Source organism: Ambystoma mexicanum, chromosome 9 (assembly GCF_040938575.1).
Source record: "Ambystoma mexicanum isolate Mex_15411 chromosome 9, UKY_AmexF1_1, whole genome shotgun sequence".
In the NCBI taxonomy this organism is placed as follows: Eukaryota; Metazoa; Chordata; class Amphibia; order Caudata; family Ambystomatidae; genus Ambystoma; species Ambystoma mexicanum.
This window is the reverse complement of record NC_090931.1, coordinates 576,065,305-576,077,986: the sequence shown is the minus strand read 5'-3', so window position 1 is coordinate 576,077,986 and position 12,682 is coordinate 576,065,305. Positions and strand designations below refer to the sequence as shown.

Below are 12,682 nucleotides of genomic sequence, written 5' to 3'. Positions count from 1 at the left end.
GACATATCACCTTTAGTTTTTTGTTATTTTTCATCAGGTTATATAGTGCAGTGGTGAAGTGTTTGCCCTGCAAACCTAAAACCAGTGGTTTGAGCCTCGAGGTTGGCATTATTTCATAAATTCAAAGAAGACAATCAATGTTTCTCATTTTAGCTGGGGGGGAACTCAGGCCACCCTCTGAAAAAAGTGCAGGGGACTCTGTCCACCCGCGTGTACCCGTGACCTGAGCCTTGAACCCCTCCCTCCGTCTATAAGGCTATACTAGGCACTGAGCCACTCCTGCCTCCAGCTCCGTTCTTCCAAAATAATGATAATATTAACTCTCCACATGGCATTGTCTCTAGATTCAGCCTCAACCTTCAAGTCTATCCTTCTTGGGAGTGGCCTGTAACCTGGGAACAGGCTCAGACTTGTGCTACGCTGAGCACCATCCCTTATCTTATTCTTGGAAAACCCTAAAATAATCCTCGTTAATAAAGTATATCTAACTAGGCCCAGTGCCTCAGAAAATTGGACTACTATTCCTTATGCAGCAATCCATCAAAAGGCACATACAATTTGGCCTTTCTGTGTGCTTATAATGTGCAACCACAACATCTCCCCCTTCAATGCCTTCACCCTTGGGATGGGCCTCCTTCCTTGTTTCGGAAATCCCCATCCGCCCCTTCATCCTGTAGCAGGGTGAACCAGGGGTGTTGCTAGGTCTGGAAAAGACCCGGGGCTACGCTAATGTTGGAACTGTCAAGACTGCGGGATAGCTAGACTTTTGGTTGTAGCTCCGGAGATTCTATCCGGGGCTACAACCAAAAGACCAGGGTCTATAGCCCCCTAGCAACGCCTCTGGGGTGTACCCCATCCCCATTCTGAATCCCGCCCCCTCAAGCACTTGGTCCTGCCAATGATATGGTAGAATCACCAAGAATTTAAGTGCAGCCGCTCATTGCGGCCTAGGTTTTGGGATGATTCTTTGGAAGGAGGAAACCCAGTTAATCCTGGCATTGCACAACTGTTACACTAAAAAATCGCCTCCTGAGCCCCACCTTAAAATCCAAATTATCCAAATTCCCTGGCAGATCTCATATGAAGGACCCATCAATTGGTAATAGAAAGGCAACTTAGCAGCAGTATTACAAGCTCAGAACCCCTTTATGACATTATTCAGCGAGTGGAGATCTTATCAAACATATGGCTAGGCTTGGTTTGGAACCACCACGCCACGCTTTTTCTATCAGATTGAGGTTAACTATGTTCATCCCCCCAATGAAGGTAAACCAGTGTGAAATGCAGCCAATGAGCTCCCATCCAACGCATCTATCTGCTTACCATTGGTAGACATGGGCCCTCATTACAAGTATGGCGGTCCGGAAATAAGGGTGTCGGTAGCAACCTACCGCCACCCTTTCCGGACCGACATACTACAACGATGCCAGAAGGGGCCACGGATCCCCCAGCAGGCCTGACCTGCCGGGAGTTCAGGCCCCTACTGGCATGGCTGTCACGGAAGCACCAGTGCTTCTGTGTCCCCATTTCAATGGGGATTAACCATTATTACTGCCACTTGTGATATCCCTGTGGCACCGGGAGATCAGGCGGCAGTAACAGTGCTACGGGGTTGGCGTCAACCCGCCAGAAGGACTGGCGAGTTACCGACAACCTCGTAATGAGGCTCATGGTCTTGTTGCTCTTTAGCATCCTGTGCAGTCATTTATTAACCACACACCCCTAAAGTCTACGACTCTGAGCTTGCATGCTCTTCCATGTTGCCCCATTGATTACAATGGATTACACCACCCACCCAGAATCATGTGAATCCTTTATTTGTTTATATGAACTGTTATATTTGTAAATGTATTACTTGTCAAAATGTGCAGCACCCAGACATCATAGGAGGTTGCGCTGTGCCATTAATGACTGCAGAAATAAATACCATGAATGTGGTACGTGCGGCTCAGGTTGGCTTATGGTCTAATCTTTGAACTAATGCCCAGTAAAAATAAAAGCATTGAGATCTGTGTGTCTACATCTAATGTCGATAAGTCTTTGCTTGCTGCAAGGGCCTCTTTCCCTTTAGCTAGTCGCCTCTCCAATCTCTCCTTTCGCACTGTACATGGTGAGGCATTTCTTCGCCTCACCATGTACGTCTGATGTCCGGCAGCCATCTTCTTTTCGCAATTTGAAACCAATCCTCTTGATTGCACCTTCCACACTATCTTGCTTCAGCTCCTCCCCCCCTTTTAGGCAGAAGGTTTTCAAACGAGCTTTTTATTTTCTACATTTACACAAACTCTTTAAGTCATGAAATGTTTTTTCCCTATCTCTAATCTGGGTGTTTTTTGCCCTTCCTTATGTGTTTTCCCTGTTCCCCTTTCTTCTGACATCATCTGCATGTAATCATGGCATCCATTTTCCTTTGGTGGCCTGAAGGATCCTGTCCCTTTAAGTGCAAGGATTCCCGGTCCCATCTTCAAGAGCCAAATCCACCCAGGTTTTCAGGGTAGCCAAACTGAATACATTTGAATACTCTGAACCTAAGTGGGAGTTCTCCACAAAGCCAGTGGTTATCCTGAAATCCTGGTGTAGTTGAACTACCTGAAGACCTCTGCTCCAAGAACATTCCCTCCCCAAAAAAAACCCTGAGTGATGGCTGGATGGACCATGAGCACTGGATCCATGCCTTAACTAAGCAAAGGAAAGATCTGAGTTCTGATCCAGATTTTCCTACTCAACCAATGTGTACAGCTCTGAGCAAATCCGGTTTTTCCCAATGCATCCGCTCCCTTATTTGTCAACAATGGGAATGCTTGCTAACCGGATACCATCCGAGATTAAGCAATATGAAATAAAGGGGTCATTAATGAGCCATGGACCTTTCAGTATATTAGATTCCCTCCTATTTCTACACTCGCTGCCAGCCTCTTCTGAGCTCAGCCATTCCCTTTATTTTGCAAAATCTCTACACAACTCACTCCTCCTTGCCTTGGATCCATGCCTTAACTAAGCAAAGGAAAGATCTGAGTTCTGATCCAGATTTTCCTACTCAACCAATGTGTACAGCTCTGAGCAAATCCGGTTTTTCCCAATGCATCCGCTCCCTTATTTGTCAACAATGGGAATGCTTGCTAACCGGATACCATCCGAGATTAAGCAATATGAAATAAAGGGGTCATTAATGAGCCATGGACCTTTCAGTATATTAGATTCCCTCCTATTTCTACACTCGCTGCCAGCCTCTTCTGAGCTCAGCCATTCCCTTTATTTTGCAAAATCTCTACACAACTCACTCCTCCTTGCTGACATCTGTGTTTGTTTTTTGTTTTTTGTTGGCTTTGTCTATAAATATGTCCGCAGTCACACAGCTTGTTACCATGGCTACACATTAGCATCCATCCTGTCCCTTTTGCTACTGGTCCTCATTTCTCTACCTTTACAGAAGGCTCCCTCACACTTCCTATCTTTTCCACACTTACACCTCTTTCATTGAAACACTTTAGATTCCGAAACCTTACGACTAGTTCTAGTAGCCTTCTGGGGCATGGACCAGTGTACCCTCATCAAGCGCTCCATAACCATTGCCCAACTGCGACCTTGAGATCATCAACCAGCATAGCATCTCACATCACCACAATCAAGGGACACTGACATAGAGGAAGGACCTCTTCCATGCCAAGGCCCAAAACTCTGGAACTGGCTTCCAACTTCCCGGAGAATGGTGACGGGCCACAAGAAATGGACTGAACGGCTAAAGACTCAAGCAGTGGCCTGATACTGGTCGTGATATATTGTGTATTCTCATTATATCAGCACCTCTTGTATTTACCTCCAGTTTGGCGTTAAACATGCACTTCCACATATATTAAGGGAGCATGTTCCCTGTAATGGAACACAGTTTTGTCATTTGCACTTGTATAACCTGACATGTGGCAACACTACTGTGAACAAATATTGTATGCCCTCTTTCTGCAACTTCTCACCATCACTCCTCTAAGGTCCACCATTACTTTTATACAAATTCTCCTCCCACCCAACCACCCTAAACCCAGGTGCCATGAAATGACTGTCTCTGAATTAGGCGACATGCACATTCCAAATAAATACATGAATAGATTAATTTTGTTAGATTGTGTTTTGAGTTGTCTGCATATTACCTTTGTTACCCTAGGGCCTACCCAACGGGCTAAAAATCATTTTTTAACACTGAGTGTACAGCATTAGAAGCAGCTAGTCGTTATGCTATGTTACATGTATGACCTGCCTTATGGTTCTGATTTGATTTCAGGTGTCCTGTAAAGAGATTTGTGTGATTATGTAATTAGGATTTAGCTTTGAACTCTAATCTTGTGATTATCTTTCTAAAAATAGAATGGAGATCGTTTTCATAATGAGCATTTGAACTGGGAATGCATTGGGTGCACGGCTGTAATAATGAGCATTGGAACTGCAGATGCAATGGGTGCAGGGATGTAATAATGAGCATCAGAACTGCAGTTGCATTGGGTGCAGGGCTGTAACAATTGGCATCTGACCTGTGCATGCATTGGTTGCAGGGATATAATCATGAGCACCTGAACTGCAGATGCATTGGGTGCAGGGTTTTAACAGATGGCATCTGACCTGTGTATGGAGTGGGTGCATAGCTGTAATAATCAGCATCTGAACTCTGGATGTATTGGGTGCACTGCTGTTATCCTGAGCACTAGAACTGCAAATGCATTGGGTGCAGGGATGTAATAATCGGCATCTGTGTCTGGATTGGGTACATTGCAATAATAATGGGCATCTGAACAGCAGATGCATTGGGTGCAATGCTGTAATAATGAGCACTAGAACTGCAGATGCATTGGGTGCAGGGATTTAATAATAGGCATCTGACCTGTGCATGCATTGGTTACAAGGGGGGACTAATGTGCACCTGAACTGCAGATGCATTGGGTGCAGGATTTTAATAACTAGCATCTGACCTGTGTATGAACTGGGTGCACGGATGAAGTAATGCATTGGGTGCACTACTGTAATAATGATCACCTGACCCATACATGCATTGGGTGCACGGCTGTAACAATGGGCATCTTAACAGTGGATGCATTGGGTGCAGGGATGTAATAATGAACACCTAATCAGCAGATGCATTGGGTGCAGGGTTGTAACAATCGTCATCTGACCTGTGTGAGTGGGTGCATCGTTGTAATAATGGGCATCCATTGGGTACAAAACTGTAATAATGAGCCCCTGAACTGTGGATGGATTGGATGCAGGAATGTAATAATAGACATCTGCCCTGTGCATGCATTTGGGTAATGTCTGTAGTAATGGACATCAGAACTGCGGATGCATTGAGTGCAGGGTTGTAACAATCGGCATCTGACTTGTGTATGGAGTGGGTGCATGGCTGTAATAATGAGCACCTGAACTGTGGATGCATTGTATGCAGTGATGTAATAATAGACATCAGACCTGTGCATGCATTCGGTGCAGGGATTTATTTTATTGTATTTTTATTTATTTTATTCGACATTTATAAAGCCCCTATACAGCAAATGGTGTTTCAAGGTGCCACAACAATACAGGGGGGGGGGGGCAGAGAAGAAAAATAACAATAAAGGTCCTACTAGGCCTTGTGTCATTCGGATCGTGCAACATTAACAAGAAGTGCAGGGGAGTGGGGAGGGGGGCGCAAGCCGGTCGGGGAGGCTGGGTAATGCTAAAGTGGGAGGGAAGAGAGGGGGAGGCAAACGAATGCAGGGGGGAGGAGGAGGGGAAGAGGAGGGCCCAAGTGCCAAGGGGAGGCCAGCAGGGCAAGTGCCAGGAGATGCAGAGAGGCAGGGGGTGAGGACCATTTGCTAAGTGCGAGGACGGGGTGTGCTGGGATCGAAGGGAGGCACACCCAGCCAGGCTGGTCAGGGAAAGGGGGCCCAGATGCGCAAGTGCAGGTTATTGGGGGTGGAGGGATCAGGGAGACAAGGCTACAGGGGAGGACTAGGGAGGAGGACCTGGTGCCCTGTAGGACACTGAAGGACCAGACAGCCAGTCAAAGAGGCAGAGGGGGGCATTAGCACGGGAGGGGGAGAGGGAAGGACAAAAGGAGGGTCTTGAAAAGCTTCCAGAACTTCAGGAGATCCGGCTCAAGTGTGAGAGAGGCAGAGAGACCATTCCAGAGGGAGGCACCTGTGGTAGAGAGAGACCTACACCCACTCTCTGTTTACAGAAGTGTCTGGTTTGCTGATAAATAGAGCTGGAAGACCGAAGGGCTCTAGCTGGGAGGTATTTAGGGAGATAGAGTTGGACGTAGCAGGGTCCCCGGCCCCATAACCCCTTGTGGATGATGCAGAGGGTCTTGAACCTGATCCCTGCAGCCACCAGGAGCCAGTGGAGAGACTTTAGGGCTGGAGTGATGCAGCGCCTGGGCTTGAGACCAAGGATAAGTCTTGCAGTCCTATTTTGGTTTAGTTGAAGGGGGCAAAGGGAGGATAAAGGCAGATTGAGGAAGAGGCTGTTGCAGTAGTCCAGCCTAGACAGGACCAGAGCTCTGGAGACATGTGGGAAGGTGAGGAAAGGTAGAATGCCTCTGAGGAGTTGCAGCTGAAAGTGGGCCGCAATGTGAGGAGAGAAGGAAAGAGAGGAGTCGAAGATCGTGCAAGGATTTTAGCCTCACAAGAGGTTGAGGGCGGGTACCCATGGAGAGTAACCAGAAATTAGGAGGGAGAAGGGGTCCAATGATAAAGCTCTCTGTCTTACCGGCGTTAAGGCAGAGATCGCTAGCAGCGCACCATGCCTAAATAGCAGTCAGCAGTCAGGAATGAGAGGGGAGGAAGAGAAGGAAATGGAGGGAAGCTTGAAGGAGAACTGTGTATCATCTGCATAACACTGGAAGTGAGGAGAGAAGGTGGAGATCAAGTGGGCTAGAGGGGCACTGTGAATGTAGAAGAGCCACGACGAAAGGATAGAGTCCTGAGGGATGCTGCAGGTGGAGAGTTAGGTGAAGGAGAGAAAAGGGCCCAGTTGAGCCTGGGAAGGTCGGTCAGAGTGGAAGGAGGTCAACTAGTCCAGTGCCAGGTCCATGATGTTGAGGGTGTCATGGAGCTGATTATTAAGGGTGGCATGATTGACTGTGCCAAAGTCAGAGGAAAAATCAAGAAGGATGAGAATGGAAGGAGAGTTGGAATTGAGATCAGAGAGCAAGTCATCACGGGTGTTCAGGAGAGAGTTTCCATGCCTCTCGAAGCTCTGAAGTCAGACTGATGGTCATGGAGGCAACCAACAGATTCAGTGTGGTGGATCAGTTGGGAAGAGTTTGCCCAGGAAGGGGGTTATGGAGATAGGACGGTAGTTAGCTGGACAGGAAGGGTCGGCAGAAGGCTTTTCAAGGAGAGGGTGCACAATGGAGTGCTTGAGGGGTAGTGGGAAGTAATAATAAGCACCTGAACCGCAGTTGCATTGGGTGCAGGGTTGTAACAATCTGCATCTGATCTGTTTATGGCGTGGGTGCATGGTTGTAATAATGTGTGATGTAATAATAGGCATCTGAACGGTGCATGCATTGGGTGCAGGGTTGTAATAATGAGCACCTGAACTGTGTATGCATTGCGAGCAAGGCTACATACCACATTTGTGATGCTTTATCATGAAAGAGAGCCAAGCATCCTTTAGGATTTTGCTCTTAACTGCATAGGGACTGGCTGTCCACTAATGACTGTTCCCTTTTCTTCAGGTCTGTGGGCCGCAATGACAATCTGCGCTGCCATTCCAGCGATCTCCCTTACTGTGTATGTATTAAGAGTCAACTGGAAGAACCTAACAGAAGAGGTAAACCCTTGGATGTAATATTTAACATGCTTTTACACTGCCAAAGAGTTGCGTTACATCACAGCCCTACATGTCTCGAATAGGTTTGTTTTTTAAAAACAGTTTTTATTGTGCTTGACTTACAAACAAACCAACACAAAGATAGGTTTCACCATTTCCTTACAATCCTGTAGACAAATAGAAGTGCAAACTGCAGGTAAACTGTTCACAGTCCTTCTCTTTGTCCACCTCCCATCCAAGCCCAACTATACCCTATATCCTCGTCCATCTCCATTGAATCATTCATGCGCTCCATAACTAACCCCTTGAGTGAATGCCTCCCCTCCGAACTCCCCCCAAACCCAAATCTCATCCTGTTACCTCTCTGTCATGAGCGAACATGGACTGTGTCAATGCGATCCAACCTTCGACTCCCTCGCTCCTTTCATGCATCCCCCGCCTCAACGCTCTATACCATACTGCGGTCTCTGCTAGTGATCACCTTTTCAGGTCCTCCCACCAAGCCTAGAGTTTGGGACCTTCCGTCCTTTTCCACGCCATCGCTATTGTGCGTTTTACCAGAATACAGATCAAGTCCTTCATTTTGGAAAGGTGTGCTTCATGTCTTCCACCTCGCGAGAACAGACCAGGCAAGCAATACTCAGATGGCCATGCCTGCATATGAATACCTCCTCTTTTCACTCTCACAGCCACCTCTGGACAACATTTTCCGATCACCGGGCATGCCCAAAACATGTGCATCATGTCCGCCCCTACCTGCGCGCATCTCGGGCAAGCATGATTGTCCAACCCGCCATATAGATAGTCTGTGTGGGGTCATGTACGCCCTGTGTGTGACATACAGTTGGGTTAGCTTGAATCTTGCGTTCCTCAAGACTTGTTTGGCTTACAACAGCACCTTCTTCCAATCATCATCTGTGAAGGTTCTCCCCATGTCTGCCTCCCAGTTCCCACGCACCTTCAACTATCGTGTGGCAATGTTACCCAAGAAGGACTCGTCCAATCTGGAGACCATATGTCCCCCTTCTGACACATCATATATGATATATAGTGTCGCATTGATCTGCACCTCTACTTGTGGGCCCAACCATCTCTGCCCAATTCTTCTTACCATACCTATGTATAATAAGAACTGGCCCTCGTGTATGCCATGTACGTTAATCAAGATCTGGAAATCCAATATTTTTCCTTATTGTACTAAGTCCCCCACTGTAGCTACCCCTTTACTTTTGCATTACCTCCTGTGCTGTCGCACCACTCCCTGCTATTCTCCAGTAACCCCCACGAGGGAAACATGCACAGAAGAGGGATCAGACACTCCTAGGTGCTTCCAGGCCCTGCACTATATGTCTTTACCAGGTTTCAACAGCCCGGAGGTTCTTACTCCAGCAAGTTCTGTCACCCACAATATTTCCTTTAGGGAGTAACCTCCTAGCATCGGTTGCAGCAACCCGGTGTCCTGCGAGGGCTCATCTCCCAGCCAGTTCACAACAAATTACAGCTGTCCTGCCAGGTAATAGCACTCAAAATGGGGTACCTTCATCCCACCCTCAGCATAGTCCCTCTGCAGTGTGCACAACGTGACTCTATTCCTCCCTCCCTCACAAATTTCTTGACCATAGTATCTAGTTTGTGGAAGAAAGCTACCGGTATATTATAGGGTATATTAATAAAATAATACAACAGGCGGAGGAGTACTACCATCTTCAGGAGGGCTGCTCTGCCAGGTACCCTCAGGAGATGTTTTCTTTCCAGAACCTCATTGAGTTAGCTACGCCCTCCAGAGCCTTCAGCGTGTTTTCCCTATGCGTGTGGTCATGCCATACATTGATACCCAGATAACAAAAAGTGTCCCTCGCCCATTGGAGGCCCAGGTGCGGTAGTTGCTCCTCGATGAGGCCTTTGAGCCCTGCAAGTGGGAACAAGCAGGATTTCGACTGGTTCACCTTACTGCCTGAGAACGTGCCAACATCCAGTAAGTGTGGTAGGTTATCATCCGGTTGTTTCATGTACAACAGCATGTCATTGGCGTACAGAGAGACCCAAGTGTACCTCGCCGTCTATGTTAATCCCAGCTTCTGTACATTCCTTCCTGAGGAACGTGGCTAAAGGTTCCTATGCTAGGATATACAGATTCGGTGGCAATGGGCAGCCCTGCCTGGTACCCCTCTGTACCTTCCATGTAGCAGAGACTTGTTTACCTGTCCATACCCATGCCGTGGGTGTAGTGCAAATCAGTTTCACCCACTCACTTCAAAAAGGCCTTGCTGATCCCAAATCTCTCTAGGGTTGCTAACAGTCAGTCCCAACGGACCAAGTCAAAGGCCTTAACTGCATCTAATGAGGCCACCCCACAATCCTTCGCCCATTGGTTAGTACTATCTAAGACATGATGTAATCTCTACAAATTCCATGTTGTGGTACACCAGGAAACATATCCCGTCTGGTCCATGTCGACCAGGCTCCCAATTGCATTCTTGAGTCTATTTGTCAGCACCGCTGATTTTACAGTCCTGGTTCATCATTGAGAGAGGCCTATACAACCTGCAGAACAATGGGGTTTTTCTCGGCTTCAGGATGGGTACTATAATAGCCTCCCTCAAGCTAGTAGGTAACACCCCCAAGTCATACGCCTCTGCGAAGAATGCCAGCAGTCTGGGCACTAGTATTTCTGCATATGCCTTATAGAACTCCCCCGGGAGTCCCTCTGACCCTGGGGCCTTGGCAGTCAGAAGTTCTCTTATGACTTTGCTTATCTCCTCCAGCGACAGAGGTGCATCCAGCATGTCTACCTGATCCACCTCTAGCCTTGGTAGATTAATTTGGGCTAAGGCTTTGTCAATGTTCCTGTCCTCTTCTGTTTTGCATTTAGAGTATAGGGATTTGTTAAATCTTGAGAACACCTCATTGATCCCACACTGGGTCCTAACTTCTCTGTTTTCATCAGCAATGTCACTAATCATGTCCCTTGGTTCCTCTTGCCTGCACAGCCATACAAGCATTCTCCCAGGCTTATCTCCCTCTGCATGCAGCCACCATGTATATGTTGCAAAATCCAGTCTCCCCAACCTTTCCCATTCTCTGCTGCAGTTTTGTTGCTATCCCAGCAGCTTCCCTGACTCCCCAGATAGTTCCACCTCGGTGTCCTCCACATTTTCTTCGTCTTCCTCTTTTATACACATTGGGCCTCATTACGAGTTTGGAGGTAGCCATGCCGTTTTTAGCTGCATGGCTACCCCCAAACTTGGCTCCGGGTCCGGGTCCCGCAAAGGGTACTTACCAGGCCATTCTGACCTTGGAGGGCCCGGTAAATCCCTTTCACGGGACCCGGACCCGGTATGTCCCCATTCCCATTTTAGCCCCCATAGGGCTCAATGGGAATGGGGAGGATGCTAACAACGGGCCCGTTAATGATGGGCCTGTTGTTAGCATCTGTTCCGCTAGCGGGTCCCGCACTGCACGTCTGGTCTGGCCAGGCGTTCAGAGTGGGACCTGCTGCAGAACTCGTAATGTGGCGGCCCAGTATGAACGGTGCCAGTCCCTTACCGGCACCGTTCATACCATGGCCGCCACAGGTGTAATGAGGCCCATTGTCTCATCGCTTTCATTGTCCTCCCTGTCCTCCAAATCTAGTCTCCTAAGGGGGATTATGTTTGTCCCACTCATTAACTCTTCCACTACGCTCCTTCCCTTGCCTTGTGGAGGCTCTTCTCTTGTCTTTGCTATGTTGCTTGCCCCATCCCTTCTGACTCTACACATTCCCAATCCTCCTTTGCATGGGTTCTCCCTCATCTTCGTCTGGAAGAGTATGCTTTTTAAGTATCTCATCCACTTCCTTGCTACGTCTTTCCCAATATCTTTGTCTTTCTCTCAATTCCTGTGTTTTGTCTCTATCTTTATCCTGGACCATTCATCCCTTGATAATCTCACCTATCTCTTGTTGGCTCCCTTCCTTGCTTCTTTCTATTTCTAATTGTCTTTCCTTATCTCTTCCTTCCTCTCTTTTCCTTTCCTTCTCTCCTTGCCTTTCTCTTTTTTTTCTCTTCTTGTTTTCTCTCCTCTCTGTCTGCTTCCTGTTTCTTTTCCTTTTCCTTCTCTTCTTCATATCTCCTCTCCCATTCTCTCTTCCCCCATTCTCTTTGCTCTTGTTTTCTTTTCTCTTGTTCTTTTCTCTTCTTCTTTCTTCACCTGTCTCTCTCTGACTTCGCTTTCTCTTTTTGCCTGTAACTCCCAGCATTCACTCTGTTCCTCGCACGTGGACACTGAATTTTGTTTATTTATGTGTATTCATTTTTATTCCATTCATAACATATTCACTGCTGTAGACGGGGAGGCGCATATGTGTGGTTAGTGTACCCTGATGCTGCTTTTATTTATTTTAATGGATAAAGTCCCTGTGTTTCGGGAGATGGATTGGAGGAGGAGGAAGAGCCGAGGGCCCTGTGCCCTCCCCTTCATGCTGATTGAGCATCCACTCTCGCGTGTGGCTCTTCCGTCTCTTCTCCATACATGTTGCACAGTTCTAGAATGGCTAATCGTTTTTCTAACTTCTGCCCTTTGTATGCAGCATTCAAATATGTTGTCATGTGTTGCAGTGCTGATATCATGCCTGAAATCTGATATAGTGGCTGCCGGCAGCCAAGGGATACAAATCTTGCCCGAAGTGCTCTCCACTCACTGGGCGTGGTACTTGGCAATTTTGTCTTTGTACCAAGGTAATGATTTGCATAAATGTCTAAGGGAAGTGTCTCCCATAATTGCATGTCACAATTTATACTTACCAATTATAAATATAATTAATTATAATTACCAAACCTCTATTTCAGTTCTGCTTACTCCCTATTCACCACTCCTTCATGCTCTCCTCCCACCAATATTTCCA

At 47.2% G+C, this 12,682-nt stretch overlaps 1 protein-coding gene across 1 annotated transcript in view; it reads left to right on the top strand.

Moving 5' to 3' along the window:
* Positions 1 to 12,682, top strand: part of LOC138488297 (multidrug and toxin extrusion protein 2-like) — a 624,530-nt gene that overhangs the window by 570,659 nt on the left and 41,189 nt on the right. Inside the window, exon 15 of the mRNA XM_069615180.1 lies at positions 7,706 to 7,800. Coding sequence (XP_069471281.1) covers positions 7,706 to 7,800 — 95 coding nt within the window. The remainder of the gene's footprint in view (positions 1 to 7,705; positions 7,801 to 12,682) is intronic.